The 24997-nt window shown below is 33.0% G+C and overlaps 1 protein-coding gene across 1 annotated transcript in view; it reads right to left on the bottom strand.

The window, feature by feature from the left end:
* Nucleotides 1-20098: 20098 nt before the first annotated feature.
* The window catches only part of LOC143082498 (vacuolar protein sorting-associated protein 18 homolog), a 32583-nt gene continuing 27684 nt past the window's right edge, over nucleotides 20099-24997 (bottom strand). The window contains exons 27-28 of the mRNA XM_076258193.1: nucleotides 24055-24113; nucleotides 20099-22719 (exon numbers count right to left, since the gene is read on the bottom strand). Coding sequence (XP_076114308.1) covers nucleotides 22656-22719; nucleotides 24055-24113 — 123 coding nt within the window. The 3' untranslated portion in view covers nucleotides 20099-22655. The remainder of the gene's footprint in view (nucleotides 22720-24054; nucleotides 24114-24997) is intronic.

The raw sequence follows: 24997 nt of genomic DNA on the forward strand, positions 1-24997 counted from the left end.
ACAGATTTGGGATTTCCTTTACATGAGGGACCAATCAGAAGATCCAATTTGGGTTTCCTTTTTTTATTTCATTCAATCAAAATTGGGAAAAATTTGTTGTATGTGAACAAAAATATATTGAGGTATTAATGGTAAAGATAGGTGCGGACAAGGCTCTAATTCAAGGAATTTCATTTATCTCTTGAAATGTGCCTACAAGTCTTGCCTTTCATTATGACAATAAATGGGGAATTAAGTGGAAAACGGTATACTAATTAAGGACCAGCTACTGATACTACAAATTTCATTACCTAATCCTCGAGATGATTTAAGATTTTGTTTTTAGCAGTCAGGTTTTTTTTTAAAGTTAGGAATGTTTTATAATATCTTTCCACTGTTCTGAATTATCTACACTAAGTCCTATAAATTCCTACATTATTTCAGCATTGTCTCTTATTTGCTTTGCATTCGAAAAGTTGAGACCTGTAAGTTCGACGTCTTTTGAGAAAACATGCTGGTGTTGTTGCCCCTAATCATTAAATGACCATCGATAGTTGTCTCATTGGCAATCATTACATATCATATCTTTGGGGTGGTTTTTTTTTATCAAATTAACTTTTGTTGTCTTTTTGGTTGAGAGAAAAGATTAGTACATGGCTTGTTCTTGAAAAAAACTGAAAAATTGGATTCAAAAGGGTGTATATGTCGTCGGCAATAAGTGAAATTAGTCATTCGCATAGAGAGTAAGTCTATCGTCTAAGTAGTGTTAGAAATTAGTCCAAAATCATGAATAATGTGTGCAGGCATTAAGCTTAATGCCTAAAATATAAATACTAGTATGAGTAAATAAAAATAAATTTATTACATAATAATTATGAAAGCTGAAATTTAAAATATCATCCAACGGAAATAAAATATCTCCATTTGATCTCTCAATTCTACCCTGTGATTGGTGATGTTTCAGCTTCCCATGAATGGTAACACGTTCTGGCCACAATAATTATAACTCGGATAAGACCTAAGCTGTGAAACCCCGACCATTGTTAATTTGCAGTATATGGGGCGCATGAAATATTGTGAAAATACCAATTAGACTAAAAGCCACCTTTGAGTCACATTTTGTCGTAAGAACTTTCATTTTACAAAATTTTGAAGATGATCTTAGAACACCATAAGAAGTTGGTAGTTTCCATCTAGGTTTGATTAAAAATCCATCAAACAAATTTGTCCTTTACTGTTAAAGTCGTTAGATAAAATAGACCACACTACTACCCCCTTCCCTATATATATTTTTTTTCGTATTACAGTTTTCACAAAGTAAAAGAAATAGTTCATTAGCGTCATGGGAAATATTAGCATATCCATTATTCAGTGTTTAAGCGTGCGGTTTCTTTATGTTCCTTTATCATACAGTTTCTCTAGGCAGACATAGATTTTTAAATTTTCCTCATCATTTTCGTTGACTTAAGTTATCAACCTCTCAAAACCTCCAATGGTAAAAAATGTCATATTTTTTTTAATTGTTGTAATCGTTTGTTGCATTCTTTTCTGATGATTCCAAAAGTTTAATCTTTGCCAAAAGATCATGGTACATTTCTCTAGGGTATATGTTCCTTTTATTCCCTGAATTTAGACTGAAAAGATTTATGAAATTTGTTCTCAATAGACATGTACCCATTTAATGCTATAAATCCAGATAAAGAAGTAAATAAGACATTATGGATTCGGGGAATGTAACAAATTTTTAACAAGAAAATATATTTATCCAATACGAAAAATACTAAAATTTGAAGATCTATCAAATGAATCTATATAAATATTAGGTTTACAATTAAGAAAATACTCAATATTAAGAATAAATCACCGAATATGTATAAATTCCAGAATTCACTTATTTCCTTAAATCATGTTCGGCAATAAGTTGAATAATCATCATCAGATTTCAGGAAATAAGGTTAATGTCTGGAATTTTCAGCTAATAACTTAATGCCTAGGCGTTAGCTTACTGCTTAGGATTTAAGCTTAATGCATAATTTCACTTATTGCTAACATATATAATCAAAGAGCAGATTGCTCTGAGGGATACGATTGCCATTGTTTTCATTGATACATGTATTAGTATTATTTTCAAAAATAATTCAACTGCACGTGTAAAATGCTCGTAAAATGTTATTTACGTAATCTAAATATGTATAGGGGGAGGGTTGAGATCTCATAAACATGTTTAACCCCGCCGCAATTTTGCGCCTGTCCCAAGTCAGGAGCCTCTGGCCTTTGTTAGTCTTGTATGATTTTAAATTTTAGTTTCTTGTGTATAATTCGGAGTTTAGTATGACGTCCATTATCACTGTACTATTATGCATATTTTAGGGGCCAGCTGAAGGACACCTACGGGTGCGGGAATTCTCGCTACATTGAAGACCCATTGGTTGCCTTCGGCTGTTGTTTGCTCTATGGTCGGGTGGTTGTCGCTTTGACATATTCACCATTTCCTTTCTCAATTTTATTCAACTTTAACAGCAGTCACTGAGAGTGAGAGAAGGTGTTTCACTTCGTACCTTATCACCTATTACGTGGTGGAACCCCATTCCTAACTCTTAGAATATTTAATTTCCTTTGGGTCAGTGGGCATGACTCCTTTCCGTACACATTCCTCTGTTATTAATTGCGATCGGTTTTAATATAATACGACGTCTATCGACAGAACGAGTTAATTTTTCTCGACGTATCGTCGTTGGACGAAAGTTACTTACGGAAGGGAGAAAACTCGAAGCGATAATAAGGAAGACTCCTCTTTGGCTGAAGGGGTGTTCTAGTTACACCTTTACGTTGTAGACTACATTTATTTTAATTTAAATGATGCATATGATTTTAATAATATTAACGGTATCAATTTTCTTGCACCAGATGCGCATTTCGACAATACATGTCTCTTCAGTGATGCTCGTGGCCAAAATATTTGAAATCCAAAACTTATATAAAAGATGAAGAGCTATAACCCAAAAGGTCCAAAAAGTATAGCCAAATCCGTGAAAGGAATCAGAGCTTTGCATGAGGGAGATACATTCCTTAATTTATAATAATTTCTATCATTTTGTAACAGCAAATTTTAATAACACAAAAAAAATCCGTATTTTCATGCCAGTACCGAAGTACTGGCTACTGGGCTGGTGATACCCTCGGGGACTAATAGTCCACCAGCAGAGGCATCGACCCAGTGATAGTAATAATATTAACGGTATCAATTTTCTTGCACCAGATGCGCATTTCGACAATACATGTCTCTTCAGTGATGCTCGTGGCCAAAATATTTGAAATCCAAAACTTATATAAAAGATGAAGAGCTATAACCCAAAAGGTCCAAAAAGTATAGCCAAATCCGTGAAAGGAATCAGAGCTTTGCATGAGGGAGATACATTCCTTAATTTATAATAATTTCTATCATTTTGTAACAGCAAATTTTAATAACACAAAAAAAATCCGCAATTTTTAAATTATGCAACAACAATAACCCTCAATAGCAGACAGACATAGAAAAGATCTCGTGAGTTTCAAATTAATCAATGGAGTATGGAATCCAGAGCAACCATTCAATCTGATACCCCTTCAAATAAGAAAACTATACGCATGCGCATACTTACGTAAACAAACCCTAGACTTGGGATTTGTAGCAAGGACGTATATTAAATGTTAATTAAACGACCTCAATTTCTTTATGGAAGTACAGTATCAAATATCAGCTTCATAACGGTGACATATAAGAAAACTCCAATTCAGTTCTTATGACAGAAATAGATTTATCGATCTGAATTCAGAGAATTCTCGCATGTTATCAAACTGGGGAATTCCCTCTGACGTGTTTCTAAATTTATAAAAACACTACATATAAATACTGCTTAATTTTGATTTTCCGTGTTGTTAAAAACACGCATCCAAGTCAAGGGAAATATCGAAACATGAAGATTATGAGAAGAACATTAAAGGACAGTTGTTTAAATTCAATCCTTTTGTTTTTTATACCATTTAAAGCAAGACAATCTCAAGAATCTGAGATGTTCTTTGATGTTTAGAATAAAACGGTTGACGTGAGGACATGGCCCTGAGTCAATGGTATATTATCTACTTCAAATGCAAAAAGCGATCAAAAAAGGAAGACCCATGGGAATGCAAAATATGCCAAAAGATATATAAAAATGAAGACGCTAAACTCCTTGAATGTCAAAGATGTAAAGAACATTTTTGCATAAAATGCTTAAATAAATCAAAAACTGAATATGAAATATTAAGCAACTCAGACACAATGTGGTTCTGCGCCCCATGTAGACAAGTAGTTGAAGAACACATAGTTACTGATCTGAAAATCGAAGAGAGATGCCGAGAGATCATGGACAACTATGAGCAAAGAATAAATGATATAGAAATCGCCGTAGAAAAGAAATGTGATAAAGAAGAAGTAAGAGATATAGTAAGCCAGGAGATTATAAAACACAAATGTGACGAGGAAAGAGTAAGAGAAATAGCTAAAGAAGAAGCATTAAATGGAGGGGCAGTAGCTAATGTTGTATCCGAGGATATTGAAGGTGGAGTGCTACCAAATCAAGGAACAGTAACCACAGTACTAGAGGAAATAAATGAGAGAAAAACTAGGGAAAATAATCTGATCATATTTGGGATAACATAAAATGAGTCGGAAAATAAACAAGAAAGAATAGAACATGATGTAGAGAATATAGTCCAACTCTTTAAAGATGCCAAGATAACATTGGATATTGAAAACATCAGAAAAACACAAAGACTAGGGAAATATGATAAAGAAAAAACAAACAGACCTCTATTAGTCCATTTGCATAGACTCAAAACTAACCCTATTTAGAAACATGCATTATATCAGATCATATCCCAAATACCAAAAAGTAAATGTAAGCAATGACCTTACACAAAGTGAGAGAGAAGAAGAAAAGAGACTGTGGGCTGAGGCAAAAAAAACTTCAAGAAAACAACTCGGGGGACTTCCTGTTCAAATTGCGGGGACCGCCATGGACGAGGAAAGTAGTAAAAATAAAAAGGTGAAAAGAGAGACAAAAAATGTAAATATAAATGTACAAAAGAAGGGAAAGGTTTTTAACGGCAATGTAAATAACTTTACAGTTCTACCGAAATTGAACTGTTTTTATACTAATGCAGATCAGCTATTCAACAAAATGTCAGAATTGATCGTTCGTACAAGAGACAACAAACCAAATATCATTGGTATAACAGAAGTAAAACCGAAAGCTAATAGATATAAACCATCAACAGCGGAATATTCAATACCAGAGGTAGGAAATTACAAAATGTTTGAGAAAAACATAAAGTCAGATGAAGGAAGAGGCCTTTTAATGTATGTAGACTCCAACCTAGAAGCTACAGAAATTACAATGAAGACAGAGTTTCAGGAAAATTTATTTATAAAAGTAAAACTTAATCAAAATGACAAACTCCTTGTGGGTCTGATATATAGAACCCCATCCAACAGTTCCAAGGAATACAATGATAAGCTAGTAAACCTAATGTCAGAGGCAACAGATATGGGGTACTCACACATACTCATTATGGGAGATTTTAATTATCCTGAAATAAACTGGGAAACATGGAACACAAAGGGGGATAGACCAAACAGCACTGAAAATAAATTTCTGGAAGCACTACAAGATAATTTTCTGTACCAACACACAACAAAACCAACACGATGGAGAGGAGCTGACACACCCCATACACTTGATTTACTAATCACAAATGAAGAAGAGATGATTTCAAACCTAGAATATATGAGCCCGCTTGGAAAAAGTTACCACTGCGTCCTATCCTTTGATTTTAACTGTTATGTAAATATAAAAAGAGCACCGAAAATAGCTAATCTGTACAATCATGGAAATTACAAAGAATTTATTCAAGAGCTGAATAAAATAGACTGGCATAATAAGCTAAATGCGGAAAATTCCATTGATAAAAATTGGAATTATTTTTTAACCATTTTAAAAGAATTAGAGAGCAGATTTGTACCAACAAAAACTATGACACAAATAGGAAAAAAGAGAAATATATTTCCAATAGATAAAAAGACGAGAGAGTTAATTAGAAGGAAAACTATTCTATCCAAAAAAATTATAACTAAACAAGATCCAGAAACAAGAGCTGAATACAATAAAGTCAGAAACCAGGCCAAAACATCAGTCAATAAACAAAAGAAATTATTCGAAAAAGGATTATCTGAAAATGCCAAAAGAAACCCAAAGGCTATATGGAGCTACATAAAATCCAAATCAAAGACCAGGGAAGGTATAGGGGACCTACATGTAGATACAGAAGATGTAAAATCCGAAAAAACAGATGACAATAAACAAAAGGCTGAGATACTATCAGAATATTTTACAAGCGTATTCACTTATGAACCACAAGGCAATATTCCAGAGCCTAAGCATATTCCATTAGATAAAAAAATAGAGGAATTAAATATTGGCACTGATTTGGTTTTGAAACACCTACAGAAAATAAAAACGGATAAATCACCCGGCCCTGATAATTTACACCCAAGACTGTTGTTTGAAGTCAAAGAAGGTATAGCTGAACCACTTGGCATCATTTTTAGCCAATCTTTAACACAAAAAGTAGTTCCAAAGGATTGGAAAAGCGCCCTAGTGAGTGCAATATTCAAAAAAGGGAATAAATCACAAGCTAAAAATTATAGACCAGTAAGTCTCACATCAGTCGTCTGTAAAATAATGGAGAAAATAATAAGAGAACATATAATTAATTACATGAAAGAAAATAAACTATTTTCAAACAAACAATACGGATTTATCTCTGGGAGATCGACATCACTACAACTATTAGAGGTAATAGATAAATGGACAGAAGCTATAGACAATGGCTATGAGATTGACTGCATATATACAGACTTCATGAAAGCCTTTGATACAGTACCCCACAGACGACTCGTTAAGAAAATCGAAAATTTTGGGATAACTAATCCATTCCTAGAGTGGATTACAGATTTTCTATCGTAAAGAAAACAACGAGTTTCAGTTAATGGGGAAACATCAGAGTGGAAAGATGTAACATCAGGAATTCCACAAGGCTCAGTATTAGGTCCCCTGTTATTTGTTCTATACATAAATGATTTGCCAGATTGCGTGACATCAGGTGCCTACTTATTTGCGGATGACACAAAAATCTTTAGAATTATTGAAAGCAAAACAGATCAAACAATATTGCAAGATGATCTAAAAAATCTCGAGAAATGGAGTGATACATGGCTGTTGAAGTTCCATCCAGAAAAATGCAAACACCAAAATATAAGTAGAGGGGTAAGAGAAGAAAAGACAAGTTACAAACTATTAGGTCATGATATAAGTAAATGTCAAGAAGAGAAAGATATTGGAGTAGTAATTGATGAAGATCTAACCTTTGAAAGACACATATGCGAAAAAGTGAACAAAGCTAATTCAACTTTTGCCGCAATTAGAAGGACATTTAAAAACTTAAACGAAAAAATCTTCATACCTCTATACAAAACATTAGTGCGAACACACTTAGACTATGCTAGCTCTGTATGGTCACCTTTTAAAAAGAAATCCATTGACAAAATCGAAAATGTACAAAAAAGGGCAACACGACAGATACCAGGATTCAATAAACTGAGCTACCCGGAAAGACTGAAAAAACTTAAGCTGCCAACATTGTCATATAGAATGGTCCGAGGGGACATGATTGAGACATATAAGATACTAAATGGTAATTACGATCCAGAAACGAGTTCATTCCTTAAATTAATTTCAAGCACTGAAAATAGACATAGCACAAGAGTAAACAGTAATAAAATCATTCACCAACGATTCAAAACAAGTCTGAGGAAAAACAGTTTTTCTGTAAGAATAGCCAAATTATGGAACAAGTTACCAGATAAAGTAACTAAAGCGCCATCTATAAACTCATTCAAAAATAGACTAGATAGGTACTAGGAGTACGAAGAAATCTATTATTCTGATTATCGAGCTGAATTAACCGGAAGCAGCATCAGAAATAATGGAGACAATATTCAATTATATGAGTCTGGTGAAGAGGAACCGTGAGGATCCTGTACCGGAAAACATCATTAAGTATCATTAAGTAAGTATAAGTCTACAGATTGCTTAAAAGCAATCGTATCCCAAAAAGTAATTTCAAGACTTTAGGAATTTGATCTATATATAAAAACATCATTAAACTTGAGCAACACATCAATCTAGGTAACATCACATACTTATATGTGATCATTCACAATAAAGAAACTTGCATGTAAGATGAAATATATTCCGTTTTACTAGCAGTATGTACCATTGCATTATGTTACTCCAAACGCATGACATATTGTTTTCATCCGTATTTTTGTTATTGATCTTCTTTCAATGATCTTTGTCCTTGCAATTTCTTAGGTTCTATTTGACCAATCTTCTTAAAAATACATTGTTAATCACAACGAGAGATATCATATGTTGATGTGTAGTTAGATCTTTGAATTTTAAATGGCCATTGTTACCACGGAAAGTACAAACATGTAAATAATAACATCTTGGTGTTTTATGCATAATTTGGGTAAACCTGAACTATCAATCATAAATTTTTTATACAATATGGTGTCTACTATATACTAGGTTTTTTGTGATTTTTAGTATCCTCGAAACTTTCCGGAATATGTTCAACCGTAGAAACGAACGGTAAAATAGAAAAAGTAGAATTCTTAATGACAATTGAATCAAATATAAACAAATTGTTGTTATCTGCAAGAGATAGGGGCGAAATATACCAGAAGGCCAGTCAAACTCATTAATTGTAATGTAAATATTTGGGAAAAGTTTAACAACAATTCAATAGGTCAACCGTCACCATGAAAACACCAAAAATTCAAAAATATAAAAATGCTTCAAACTTCATAAATCTTCACCACAATGTCAATTAACAGGTATATTTCGACATTAAAATGTTCAAAATGGCTTCCGATTAGTTGCAATTGGAGGAGGTGACATCTCTATTTTTTTTGTAGTTTTCAATTATCTGTGTAGTATTGTTACTGTTAACAATATGAACACTTTATTGACCAGATGTTTTCAACAAACAGCTTCTGCTATATTGTCAACTCTCTTAAGCAACAAACACATTTTGACACCAGTTTTCAGATTAAATTCCAAATTTTATTTCTTTGATTGAAATTATCAACCTGTAGCTGGACTTTTTTGAATCATTAGACCATAGAGGTTGACTGAAGTATGCATGATCACCTAATGGTTTTCTGTCGACCGACAATGAAACCATTGCCAAAGTTGGGCCTCCGTTTGGCTGCACGTGATGTACAAAATTGCATAAACGTCTGGTCAGAATAGGGACATTAATTTCAATGCCTCGAGTAGAGGTATTACTCTGCTCTTTTTACGCTAAGAAACATTGCAACAAATTCTTTGGGGGTTTGTAGGTTGCCAGTTTCAAGGCTAAATTTCTATCCCGATCTTATATACTTTCTTTCCTAGTGGTATTCCATATGCCCCTCCAATCATATCGATAGACTCCCTATAGCAGAGCAAACCTATCGTGTTTATTATAAATTTGTTCTCGTCCTGAAGATGTATGAGGTATTCGCTATTAGACGGAAAGCAAACATCATATTTTCGATCTTTCTTCGCATGATAGAATAAGTGAATTCGTATAATCAGGAGACATTTTTTTGTCTAATGCTTAGTCCGTTTCTGTGTGTGTTACATTTTAATGTTGTGTCGTTGTTCTCCTCTTATATTTAATGCGTTTCTCTCAGTTTTAGTTTGTTACCCCGATTTCGTTTCTTTGTCCATGGATTTATGAGTTTTGAACATCGGTATACTACTGTTGCCTTTATTTACGAAGTATGATTTTGCCAGAACAGTACAATTTTATCTTCACAAACTTGCCTCCAAATAAGATAATATTAAAATGAATTTCTAATTAAATTTCCAACAAAATAACACATATTTACATAAATGTCCCAACGATTATCTTTGGATGATACCTGTGGAAAAATACACGAGATTTTCAAAAATAAACAGAACAATCACCTACTTATACCAACTTACAAAAAATGTATGTATATTTAATCAAATCTTCCACCCGTGACATCTGCCGATGTATAATAATTAAAGGGCATACGGAAAACATAACTTAAAGGTTTTCTGGGAAAGGAAGTGAAGTCATATAGAAAAGAAATATATATTCGTTTATCTATTCACACTTTTATTCTGACATATAGGCATACATAATAGTATGGCGAATAACACCGATTATGTTCAGGTTCTCTGGGAGCTGAAATACACCGATCTCGCTCTAAGCAGTACCATTCTGATAATCATCAGAGGTGTTGTTGGAATCCTTTGGAATGGTTCAGTTATAATATGTTACTTCTTTCGGATTGAAAAGAGCGGAGAGCGTTATTTTATTCCAGTTTTGGCAGTCGTAGACTTAGTTGCTTGTATAACAAGTTCTATTTTCTACGTTATGGATAATACATTTTTCTTCAATTATCCAAATGATTTAATGTGTCGTATTCTGACATTTTTGCAACTGCTTGTGCCAGGTATTTCGGCTAGTTTATTACTGATAATTAGTGTTCAAAGATATCTGTTAGTTTGCAAGCCTCATGGACCAAAGATGACATTACGTTGGAAAAGGATTGCCATTGGTGTTGCATGCTTGTTTACCTTGTCTTACTCTGCACCGGTTCTTGCGATATCTGGAATTAAAACATCATATGAAACTTTTCAGAATCATACAATTCAAATTACAGTCTGTAAATTTTCCACAGCAGAAACTTCAGTTGAGAATACAGTGTACTTCGGTTTTCTTCTTCTGTTACCGATTATCAGTATTCTGGTAACCATAAGTTTGTTGATACCAGTTTTGAAGACGACAAAACTCTCCTTACTTAGGAAATTTAGAGGTTGGCGTAAGGCAAATAAACATCGAAATTCACCACCTACTACAAATTCAGTATCAACAAAAGATATACAACTGGCAAAATATATAGGAAAAAAACCTGAAATTCAGATCCAGAAAAAAACTGGCTCCAATCCAAGCATAAATATATCTTCTACTTTGAGAGGTGATCTGGATATTGCTCAACAAGTCAATACCAAGGACAGAGAAAGAATGAAAAAGGAAAAGAAAACAAGAAAAATAACAATTATGTTTTTTGTCATCGTTGTTGCTTATGTTTTATCGTATATTCCTTCGTTAATCATATTAATTTTAGTATATGCTGTTGGTGATCTCAATAATTTTATTTCTATATCCAGAGAGGAAGCATTTGTTTGTACCTACCTTGCGCGTTTCGTCTTTCTAAACCACATTGTCAATCCCTTTATATACAGTTACTTCGATGAGAAGTTTAGAACAGAATTGAGAAAGCTATTTTTACAAAGGTAAATAGATACTCGATCGTACAAAATGATCAATAAAGTGTGAAGACACATTTGGATTTAGAACTTAGTTTACTTATTCAATCAAAATAACGTTACCTAGATTTGAAGAGATTCAATTGCACTGCCTAATTTGGTACGGCCATTTTGACTGGTTTTAATATATTAACCTTCTTACTGTCAACGCAAACGCTGAACTCTCCTCATATTGCTATCAAGGGAACCTTTCAAATAATAAAAATGTAGATGCAGATATTGCTGAGAGTGGTGTTTTAAAAACATTTTATTTGAGTATACGAGTACGGAATGTGCAAGCGAGTTTAAGTCTTCAGAGTGAGTACTCATCAGTCATATGGTTTGTCACTTAAAAACAATGATTAAATTACGATCACTTTGATAATTTAATGAAATTCAATAACATACCATTCTAATGCAATTAGTTTGTAACGATATTTTTTATTTTATTTTGGACGTTGACAAATATTTTTAGGAGTTAGATTTCACGTTCTACCAGCCCGGCCGTAACTAAGAAAGGCACCATTTGGAATTGCAATTTTTTGGGTTATGTAATTTCTCAAAAAATAAACAAGATAGTCACATTTTGAGTCTCAAAATCTTCTTTTTGTCTATATTTAAACCATTTTGAAGCGTACTAAAAGTAAAAATACGTGTTCATGTTTGACATCCAGAGTATACATATGACGTCACATTGTTTAGATGCTAAAGACGATGTAACAGTTTCGCGGACTTTTTCATTTATGCCATTTTTAAGCCCAAAAAAAATATTAAATTACATTAATTCTAATGTGTTGCATTTGAATGGAGATAACTGTATTGTATTTTAAGCTTGGCCTTCGTAAAACTTGATTTTACTGTCGCAAATATCCGTTGACCTATCTCCGCTCCTCGTCGCTAGGTAAACTCAATTTGCGACAGTAAAATCTACGTTTTAAGAAAGCCAAGCTTAAAATACAATACAGGTATCTCCTAAATTACTCCTGAACTTCAATGTAATCGATTACATTTAGTGAAAAAAAATCAATCATTACATTGGATTCCATTGTATACTTTGATATTGAAGTTTCTTTTTAAAACATAAAAAACGAAAGAAATTTTTTTTTTTGTGAAAAGTTTAAAATACAGAATGGAATTGAGAAATGTGTCAAAGAGCAGAAAACAGTCCACGCTACCAATGGGTCTTCAACACAGCTAGAAAAATATAAAGATTATCTAGTAGCTCTATTGTCTGTGGGTACATACTTGACGTTTTCATATGTATTTAGAGGAGTTACTCACAACTTTAATGAAAACCATTAGGTGAGTGTGGGTTATAAGAGTGAATCGTATCAAATGCGATAATCAATAAAGTTATATGTAATTTATTTTCAACATGCACATAATTGCATGAAAAGTTTTAATATATTTATTTAGAAAATATACATATATTCAATTCATAAAAATTCACAAAATTCAACAAAATTTGAAGCCAAAAGGAAACAGTTCTAAATTCCATAACCATAACCTTTCAGGTGGGGTCATTTATGTCAATATTCAAGGTCAACAATAATTTTCTATGCTGTTGAGTGTCTAGGTACTGCACATGTCTTAAGCGTGTTTATACTTATTTATACTGGTTATACTGTTGCAGGGGATGAAATCCATCCCTATTCATTACACCCACATTTCCATTGGTAGCCTTAACTTCGCGTCGAACCCCATTCTACCTTGCATAACCTAGCTATTTTTAATTTGTTCACTCTGGTTGGTCCTAATGATGCACGAACTATGCCACTGGACTTTAAAGCAACAATCAATCAATCTAAAGGATGCAAAATAATCGTAAATGATCAATTGCAGTGGTAAATGGAATATTTCACCTTCAGCGGTGCTGTGCATAACTATCATATATATATATATAAATGTATATATTGTATTGTAATGTGGCAATTATTATGTATATATTACATTGAAATCATTCTTAAATAAAATTTCTTTTTAAGCTTATTTTTTCCCTTAAGCCTGTATTTATACTTAACCGGTAAAAAAATAATGTCAACATATTACATTATTATTAAGACGAGCATTCATATAATGCAAATTAATAAATAAGAATTATAATATGAAGTTTCTCGAACGCTTTTAGTGGTAAAATATGAATATATTGGATATGTCAGCTGATCATTATCATTATGTTTTTTTGGGCTGTTCCAATTTTACTTCATTGTAGTCTGCTTTATAAGCCTGGTACCTTTGATAAGTACTCACACCACTGGGTCTATGCCACTGCTGGTGGATGTTTCGTCTCCGAGGGGTATCACCAGTTATCTAAGTATAGATTATAGATTCTGACATAAAAAAAACCCGACCTTTCAGCGTCTTACTCGACAACACCTTGAAGATAGTATGGCTAAATTTCTCAAAATAAGCCGAAAAAGTATGATTCATCCATTCAACAAAATATGACTTGATAACAAAACTTGCATACGTTTAGATTTATCACCTAATGGTTTTCTGCCGACCGACAATGAAACCCTTGCCAAAGTAGGGCCTCCGTTTGGCTGCACGTGATGTACAAAATTGCATAAACGTCTGGTCAGAATAGGGAAATTAATTTCAATGCCTTGAGTAGAGGTAGTACTATGCTCTTTTTACTTTTTTTTCTGTTTATTAAAAATTTGTTCTCGTCCTGAAGATGTATGAGATATTCGCTATTAGACGGAAAGCAAACACCTTCTCGGTCTAAATGATAATATCATGGGAATTGGTAATATATCTAGAACCAATTCCGTTAACATTTTGGATATAGTTTCTAAAACTGTTCGTAAAAAACGTTCTCACGGTCGTAGAACAAATCGCAATCAAAGAAAATTTCGGGCCAATCATACTAATATTTCGGACCTAATTTCTATTTCAAAAAACAACTGCAGACATTATCTGTTAACAAAACTCTGTTCGTTACCGGTTAATAAGTTAAATAAAATTTTGAAGGATTGCAACACAATTTCATATAGCAGTCCTAAGTATAAAATTGTTCAAATTATTATGGCATATTGTTATTCTAAATTATTTCCCAAAATTGATCGCCCTGAAGATCATAAAAAACATTTTATTAAAATTAAGTACCGGTATGTCAATAAAGGCTTTGATTTTGTAAATATTGCCGGTATATTCAACGACCATTCTGTTAAAGAACAAATTCCTGGATATTTTGACAATACTGAGCTACCTCTTATTTGTTATATTTACAACAAATCTACCCGGAAATTTGTGTTTAATTATAGTCAATTGTGTAAAGATGTTAATATCAGTGAAAATACACCTACTTCATGTAATTGCAGTAATTCCGAATATATTTATGGACCCATTTTCCATGTTATAACAGGAGATCTTAACATCGTTCAAGACCGAGAGTTAAAATCATTCCTCAGTAAAGGACCTAAATATCGTCCCCCGTCTATTATTAATTGGGATGAGTGTCGTAATATCATCCACGACTCACTTCATACTTACTGTATGAAATGGATAAAACGGGAAAAAGCTGACAAAAAATCTTTGGACTCTGTTTTTTAATTCAGTAATGAAGATAGTTGATATACGTATTCAACATTTTAAAGAACATTTTACTATTAAGAATAACCACAATAAACCTATTTCTCGTATCAAACATAAACTAAAAGAACTAGCCAAGGAATTTGTTTTTGTCCCTGCCGATAAAGCTGCTAATAATATTATTATTGTTTGACGTAAATTTTACATTGGGGTTCTGAAAAAGGAAATCACCAATTCACCAACATTCCAACTGACTCCATTTTCAGAAAACGAAATCTGTAACAAACATAAACTTTTAGCCACCGCTTTACAAGCAGAGCCAAATACAATGAAAGTCCCAACTATGTATTGGCTTCCGAAGCTACACAAAACTTCTTACAAATATAGATTTATTTCGTCCTCAAGCCATTGTTCAACTACTAAATTGTCTATTCTTCTTACCAGTACACTTGGTACAATTAAAAACCTGATAATAAATTGTTCAAATAAGGCCTTCGAAAATAATAGAATAAATTACTTTTGGAGTGTCAAGAACTCGTTGGAAGTACTTGATAAATTGCATGCTTATATTGGTGATTTTGAATCTGTTCAAAGTTTTGATTTTTCTACCCTGTATACCACATTGCCTCACATTCTCATTAAGAAAAAATTCACACACCTAATTAAATGGGCATTCAAAAAATCAGAATGTGAATATATATGTTCAAACTCTTTTAGGTCATTTTTTAGTAGCAATAAACAAAAAAAACTATGTTAATTGGACATGCTTTGATACTATATATGCCCTTGAATTTTTACTAGATAACATTTTTGTTCGCTTTGGGGATTCCGTATATCGTCAGATTATCGGAATTCCAGTGGGGACTAACTGTGCACCACTTATCGCGGACCTGTTTTTGTATTGTTATGAGTTACAATTTATGACAAAAATAAGCAAAGACCCATCGAAACAACATCTGATAAACAAATTTAATAATACTTTTAGATATTTGGATGATATTTTGGCTCTCAATAATGACGACTTCAGTATGTATATTAATGAAATGTATCCTGTTGAACTTACTTTAAATAAAGCTAATACTAACAATGACCACTGCCCTTTTCTCGATCTTGATATCTATATCACTAATGGAAAGCTGAATACTAAAATTTATGATAAAAGGGATGATTTTTCATTTCCTATCGTTAATTATCCGTTTTTAGATGGTGACGTTCCCTTGTCACCATCTTACGGTGTTTATATATCTCAACTTGTACGATTCGCTCGTGTATGTAACAATGTTTTAGATTTTAACGAGAGAAATTTATGTATTACTGAAAAATTATTACACCAGGGTTTTCGATATCACAAACTAGTCAAAACATTTACTAAATTTTATCATCGGTATAAAGACATCATTCGTAAATATAGCTCAACATGCAGACTTCTAATACGTTCAGGTATTTCACATCCAATTTTTTATGGAAATATTCTTTATAGAGCACAAAGGTGTCAGTATTCACCTCAGAAACTTACAAAACCTTTGAATAGACTTATTAAGAAGGGATATAATTACGATACTGTTGTCAAGTTATTAAAGATTGCATATTTTGGCGTTAATATTGAGTCACTGATAAGGTCTTTGCATCGGAACTAAACACATTTATTATAAAAACAGTTGTTGGCATGCCCCGGGTTATGTTCTTCTCATATATGTTATGATGGTATGATACTAAACCCCTAACGGGAAGGATTGTGCCTGATGTTCATATGATAAAATCATAATCTTTCAGTCAGTTTAATTGAAGTCTGGAGCTGGCATGTCAGTTAACTGCTAGTAGTCTGTTGTTATTTATGTATTATTGTCATTTTGTTTATTTTCTTTGGTTACATCTTCTGACATCAGACTCGGACTTCTCTTGAACTGAATTTTAATGTGCGTATTGTTATGCGTTTACTTTTCTACATTGGTTAGAGGTATAGGGGGAGGGTTGAGATCTCACAAACATGTTTAACCCCGCCGCATTTTTGCGCCTGTCCCAAGTCAGGAGCCTCTGGCCTATGTTAGTCTTGTATTATTTTAATTTTAGTTTCTTGTGTACAATTTGGAAATTAGTATGGCGTTCATTATCACTGGACTAGTATATATTTGTTTAGGGGCCAGCTGAAGGACGCCTCCGGGTGCGGGAATTTCTCGCTACATTGAAGACCTGTTGGTGACCCTCTGCTGTTGTTTTTTATTTGGTCGGGTTGTTGTCTCTTTGACACATTCCCCATTTCCATTCTCAATTTTATCATATTTTCGATCTTTCTTCGCATGATAGAATAAGTGAATTCGTATAATCAGGAACAATCTTTTTACGAAGTATGATTTTGCCAGAACAGTTCAATTTTATCTTCACAAACTTGCTTCCAAATAAGATAATATTAAAATGAATTTCTAATTAAATTTCCAACAAAATAACACATATTTGCATAAATGTCCCAACGATTATCTTTGGATAATACCTGTGGAAAAATACGCGAGATTTGAAAAAATAAACAGAACAGTCACCTACTTATACCAACTTACAAAAACATGTATGTATATTTAATCAAATCTTCTGCCGGTGTAAAATAATTAAAGGGCATACGGAAAACATAACTTAAAGGTTTTCTGGGAAAGGAAGTAAAGTCATATAGAAAAGAAATATATATTCGTTTATCTATTCACACTTGTATTCTGACATATAGGCATACATAATAGTATGGCGAATAACACCGATTATGTTCAGGTTCTCTGGGAGCTGAAATACTCCGATCTCGCTCCAAGCAGTACCATTCTGATAATCATCGGAGGTGTTGTTGGAATCCTGGGGAAAGGTTCAGTTATAATATGTTACTTCTTTCGGATTGAAAAGAGCGGAGAGCGTTATTATATTCCAGTTTTGGCAGTCGTAGACTTAGTTGCTTGTATAACAAGTTCTATTTTAAACCCGAAAAAATATGATTCATCCATTCAACAAAATATGACTTGATAACAAAACTTGTTTTCGTTTAGATTTATCTAAATATATAAATTTGCAATGCAATCGCCACTGACAATTGTCTTTCTTTAATTATTCAAAGTCAGTAGAAGTGGTCGTGGTTATTTCGATAGACTTTAATACCTTAGTACTTTCGAGGAAATGAAAAGTTTCATTACATATAAGACACTTAAAACAATAGATTTATATTATTCTTGGAAAGCGGTATAATTTTCAAATTTAATATTTCAAATTGTTTTCTCGTCAAAATATTTTGATATATTCGGAAATAACCAATTGGTATAAAATACATGTATGAAACAGATAATCTTGTATTGCCAAATAATTTCCTTGTGAAAATAATATGACAGAAATACTGAACTCGAATGCAAATAAAAGAAGAGGCTCTAAATAACCTAAATCGCTCACCTGTTATTTTTTGCTTCAATCTTTCATCAATGATTATTTTTGCTTTTCAATATACATTAATGAGTGGCTTTAAAATGTCATTCAAATGTTCCTTTTTTTAAGGCAGATAGATCTTGACCTGATAAACATTTTTATCGGTGTCAGAATTACTCTAAATGCTATGTTTTTTTAGATATAAGCCAAAAACTGCATTTGACCCCTATGTTCCATTTTTGGCCATGTTTGTTGCTGGGAAAAAAGATCAGATACATCATAAACTAAATTCCTAAAGGAATATTCATTTAAAGTTTAGAAGTATTAGGCACAGAAGTTTCAGAGGATACGCTTTTAAATGTAAGCAACCATGTAGAACAAATTGTGTAAAAGTGTCTGTAAAGGACAATAACTCCTAATAGGGGTCAATTGACAATTTTGATCAGATAAACTCTTTTGTAGATCTTACTTTGTTGAACAATATTGCTCGTTACAGTATATCTCTATCTATTATAATATTCAAGATTATAACAAAAAACTGAAAAATTTCCTTAAAATTACCAATTTAGTGGCAGCATCCCAACGATGGAATGTTCAATTCGTCTGGAAATTTGAGGGCTGAAAGATCAGACCAATTGAACAATTTTACGCAATGTCAGATTTGCTCTAAAAGTTTTAGTTTTTGAGATATAAGCCAAAAAACTGCATTTGATCCCTATGTTCTATTTTAAGCCATTGCGGCCATGTTTGTTGATGGATCAAAACTTCGGATACAAGTTATAAACAAGATACCCTAAGGAACATTCAGTTAAAGTTTGAAGGTATTTGGTCAAGAAGTTTCAAGAAGATTTTTTAAATAGTGTACGACGACAGACGACGATGGACGTCAAGTGATGGCATAAGCTAACAGGGGGCTCTATGGTCCCCGGTGAGCTAAACAAAGGGAAGTCTTTGAAAAATGATAAAATCAAATGGTGCCAATCAAGGGAACAAGAGAAAAACAAATTCCATATTCCTGTTTTCAAATCGTAGGTCATTTTTTAATTCCTTGTACAAATGAGTTCACCCTGCTTGAAGTTGGGACTCTGCAGAATTATATGACATGTATATATGGTATAAAAAGACAAAAGCTTTGCTTGCTTACATAAAAGGTATAATATCACCATGTTTTTCCCATATTAGTCTTTGTTAGATTTGCACTTTTCAAAAAATTGTGCAGAATTTATCTTTGTTACAAATAACAAAAAGACAAAGTGATGCCCCCCACCCCAAACCACTCCACTCTAAAGTAACTGTATTATAACAAAGTCAATGTGAGACTTTCTTTGAGATATTATTGTGTCTGGCAGACACAAATGATGCCCCAGCAGATCCAAAGTTTTATTTTAAAATACACAAAATTGAGTATGGGAGCACATAGGTTTCTGGTTCACTGTAGGAATATCTCTTATACAAATGAGTACACCAAAAATGACCAAGTTCAACTATCTCCCAAAAGAGCAAATATTAATAAAAATCAAAACCCTGATCACATGCAAACCTTCAATATATTTACAAACAGCCAGCAAAGTGAAAACTTGCTAGCATTCAAAATGTAGAAAATGCTATGCTACTCTTATGCAAGTAATACTCCAAAAAATTAATAGTCTTTCCAAATGTACAGTTGAACATGTTGATTGGTTGGTTACTAATTTTTTTATTTCATTCTCATTATAAATCATAAATCATTTAAAAAAATTCAAATTTTTATTATCATAAAAATATTAATATTGCACATAACATAATAAATTATAACAAAACAATCATAACAAACATTACAGTATTAATACAAACATTAGACATTATATTTGACTCCGCCTATGGCTATAGAAAGTAATCAATTCTTCTTCAAGTCAGTGAATCCTTCATCTATACAAAAATGATGGTTGATTTTTTTTATATTTCACAACTGAATGCAATGTGACTCAAATTTTGTTTTGTAATACCCCAGTCCCACTAGGCCACGATCGCACTACGATCTGTGAAAAAAATGCAAATTTTGATGATCGTAGTACGATCGTGAAGATCGCAGTAAGGTCGTATCACGGTCGTGCTGAGGTCTTCAAGATCGTGATGAGCGTGGCAAACTTTAAACATGTTCAAAACAATCGTGGTGCGGTCGTGGTGAAATCAGGTCGTAGTAGAAGCGTAGTGAGAGCGCACTAAGATTGTAGTAAGATCGCAAAGGTCGCTGTACAATCGTAGTGAGAGCGTAGCGAATGCGTGATTCTATTCGGAAAAACTGCGCTACGATCTCATTGCGACGTTATTACGACCTCACTACGACCATCACGTTCTCACCGCGACCAAACTACGCTTCCACTACGACTATACCACGCTGTTCACGACCATAGCACGATTCTAGCACGGCCTTGCCGTCCTCATCACGCTCTTCTTACGACCTAACTATGTTCATACTACGACCATTATTCTCATTGTCATTTTCCCTTAAAATATATTAATTCTCTCCAGGTTTTGTTTGTCTGTATGTAATTGGGACGTCCATTTTCTCTAACGGCTCAACCATGCTTCTTGTTTTCATATAGATTATACCGTTGGTTTTCCCGTTTAAATGGTTTTACACTAGTAATTTTTGGGGCCTTTTATATCTTGCTGTTCGGTGTAAGCCAAGGCTCCGTGTTGAAGACCGTATCTTGGCCTATAATTGTTACTTTTAAAATTGTTACTTGGATTGAGAGTTGTCTCATTGGCACTCATACCACATCTTCCTATATCTATTGACACATCTGTTTCATATCTGCTATCGTTCACTAAAATATCGTCATTTCAGCTTTATGGACCAGCAATAGGTTGTAATTTAGGTCGGATTGGTCGGTCCGACATCTCTACTTGATCAAGATTCGTTACTATCAGAGCTCCATCTGCCTCCACATCAACCCTAACACCACGCCCACGTGTTATAGTAGATTTTGGTGGCATGACTGTATTTTTTTTTCGAGAAATCTACGTATTAATCAGAAATAGAACTGAAGGAATGATACTGTATTGATATGGAACACGAAGTTGACGTTATTGCTGAGAGCGTAGTAAGATCGCGGTTTGAATGTAGTGTAATCGTGGTAAGAACGTGCTATAGTCGCAGTAGAAGCGTGGTAAGATCGTGTTGCAATCGGATAACTCGTGGTATGGTCGTAGTGAGAACGTGATGAGCGTAGAAAGATCTGGATAAGCGTAGTGAGGTCGCAGAATAAACGCGGCGAGAACGTGATATAATCGTAGCTGGATCGTTGTAGAAGCGTAATGAGGACGTAGTAGCAACGTGAAAGCAACAGAAATTTACATTTTCATGCCGCTCATACCGCGACCTCACCACGATCTGAATTTATTTTAGATCGCGGTAAGCGTGGTGCGATCGTGGTCTAGTGGGACTGGGGCTTAATATATATTTGAATTAATGAAGAAATAGTGTATTAATAGGACAATAAAAATAAGGTAATGCTAAAGTAATGAACTTTTACCACTGATTTACTTTATTGATATGGCTACAACTAACTGAAGCTCCACTGAAGCTATTTCATTTATAGACCTCCTATGCCAGTCTTCCCTCAATTACTTATAAAAGTGTAATAAACTTTTTGAGCCTTTATTTTCAAACATCATCATTGATATTTAAAAATGAAAATTCTGAGAGTTGAGCAATATTGTATACACCATGATGCTTTGTTAGAATTTTTTTCTCTAATGTTTTTTACATGATATCTAATTAATCATTGTCATCTCTTTTTTAGAATCAATTAATAGGTACTCCTAAATGTTGTCAGCAGGTGAAGTCACTTTTTTAGGATGTCCAAATTACAATAATCAGACAAAACCATAGAAATTTGTAGATCACTTCAACAAAATTTGAAATAATAAATGGCTGAAAACATTGAAACCAAACTCAGTTTAGCAGTACATTAATAAAGCTGTCTGAAAAGGTACAAATTACTTAAAATATAATTGAATTGTTTATCCACTGGTTTTTTTTCAATCATTTGTGAATGTTTTACCTATTTCCAGCTAGAGAGAGGAAGTTTATACTGTTTTAATTTATTTCTAGCTAGAGATAGGATGGTTATCTCGTTTGAATTCAATTCCAGTTAGAAAGAGTATGGTTATACTGTTTTAAATTATTTCCAGCAGGAAAAATGATGGTTATACTGTTTTAAATTATTTCCAGCAGGAAAAATGATGGTTATACTGTTTTAAATTATTTCCAGCAGGAAAAATGATGGTTATACTGTTTTAATTCCAGCTAGAATGAGACTGATCTTCCTCCTCTTCATCAATAAATGGTTTATCTACACATCTGAAAGGAAATAAAAATTGCCAGGATAAGAAATATCAATAATTTTTTTGTGAATGTTTACTTTTGAATCATCATTGTACTTGATTTACCATTATTTGTGAGACTTTAAAGTATAGGTGAACCACGATTTTGAATGGTTAACAAAAGGCAAATTTTCTACAGGCTTATATGTAAACTTACACAAAACCATTAAATAAAAATATCCACTAAAGTACAGCTTTTCCTTTATCCATGAAATTAAATGAATCCACAGTAATAGAATTGTTTCCATAAATGTCTTAAAATTAATTTATGTTTCAAAAAGAAATGTACAAATATATTCATAATCAATATCAGTGTTCTTGTTTGACTTCCTTTTAAAAATTCAAATCTAGCAGTCACAATAGACATATAAATGACTACAGTTTGCTGATGGAGTTTTTGTGTTCCTAATGGTTAAAAGCGTATTTAAAATTCGATTTACAATATGACAGATAAGTATTTTTTTTAATTTGTAATAAGTTTGGATGAATTTATGTTTAACACTGGGACCATGTCCAGAAACTTGAATTGACACCAGTATTAGAACAAATCTATATTCTGTGAAAATGAACCCTTCTTTGTTAAAGTTTTTAAAATGCTGTGTCACAAGGTAACAGTTAATAAGAGGGCATGTCATGTGAAAGCATCAAATGGACAACACCAAAATGAGAATCTTTGTACAGACATAAAAAAAATAACTGAATTAATCAAGTTCTATATTGCATTTTTCACAGAAAGGACAAAAATGTTAGATTTTTATTGTGATTTCAGAAAAATCTGCATACAGACACCTATATGTGTCCAATACAGAGCAATAATTTCTGAATTTACAGTACTCCTATACCTATGTATTCAAAGTTTTACTGTACAGACTAATCTGAGAGCAGTGTCTGTTTTTTTATTAAAAATTTCAGCAAAGTATACAAAATTCTGTCAAATGACACAGCAAAACACAGCCATTTAATTGGTTCTATTGAACTAGAAATTGGAGATGACTTGGTAATGTTTCGAACTCCCAAAACTTAATCTTAAATTATGTTTTACCATTATCTACCTGTTACTTTATCTAACATATCTATTCTTTTCTTTTTTTCTCTTAAAAAGACTTGTCACCTAACTCAAATTCTGAATTATATTGGAAATTAAGGATGCTTGTATAATGTCATTGGTTGAAATATTACATTGTATAGGCTTGAAGTGGCAAGTTATATTTCACCAGGGAATATATTCTTATTTATAGTGTGGCTGAACATTAAAATGAGGGGGAAAAAATCATGTGCATTGGAGATTGCTATACAATATACTAATGTTTACCTTATCATAAAATCACCACAATAAAGACATTCTGATGCTACAAGATCATCTAATTCTGCCTGAAAGTAAAAAATATACAAATTTCAAACACATGATTCATACCTTACTATCAAATGAGTATTGCAAAGCTTTACCTAAATAGTAGTCAATGTTGTTAATCACCCCAATAGGTGTAGTCAATGTACAAAATATTCCATGTTTAGTTCCTGTTAAAAGCCAAAGTCAAGCTCTTTGATCATAATATTGTTTTGTTTGAAATTGGTGACAAAATTGCACTTTCAAAATTTCCAATTGGGAGCCTCCATGGAGGAAATCCCCAACAAATAGTGACAGTTGGTAGGTATGTCCATTGGTGGTGAAACAACATATCAATATATCTCAAATATATCATCCAAGGAGTTAAAAATAAAAACAACAGACAGAACATTGACCCTTTGATCTTTTGATAAATATATGAACTAAATTTATGACATTGTCCTCTGACCTTGACATGAAAAGCATGAATATGTTACACTTTGTGGTTTAGACAACTTAGAAGTATCACACCATAGTGTAACCATATTACTGGCATTGCTCATGGATTCCAAAACTTCACACCAGAAACAACTGAAGTATTCTACCATCTTTTCTAGGCCTTACATGATTTATGACAGATACTTGGATTGAATGGTTATAACCACATGATTTCTACATGGCTCTATTTGATAGGTTAACAAAAATTTGTCCATAGTACACGGATACCCCACTCACACTATCATTTTTAATGTTCAGTGGACTGTGAAATTGAGATCCAAACTCTAGGTTGGCATTACAATAAGAAAGATCATATCATAGGGAACATGTGTACTTAAGTTTCAAGTTGATTAGACTTTAACTTCATCAAATACTACCTTGACCAAATACATTAACCTGAAGAGGGACAGATGAATGGATGCATAGACCA

Source organism: Mytilus galloprovincialis, chromosome 7, assembly GCF_965363235.1.
Source record: "Mytilus galloprovincialis chromosome 7, xbMytGall1.hap1.1, whole genome shotgun sequence".
Lineage (NCBI taxonomy): Eukaryota > Metazoa > Mollusca > Bivalvia > Mytilida > Mytilidae > Mytilus > Mytilus galloprovincialis.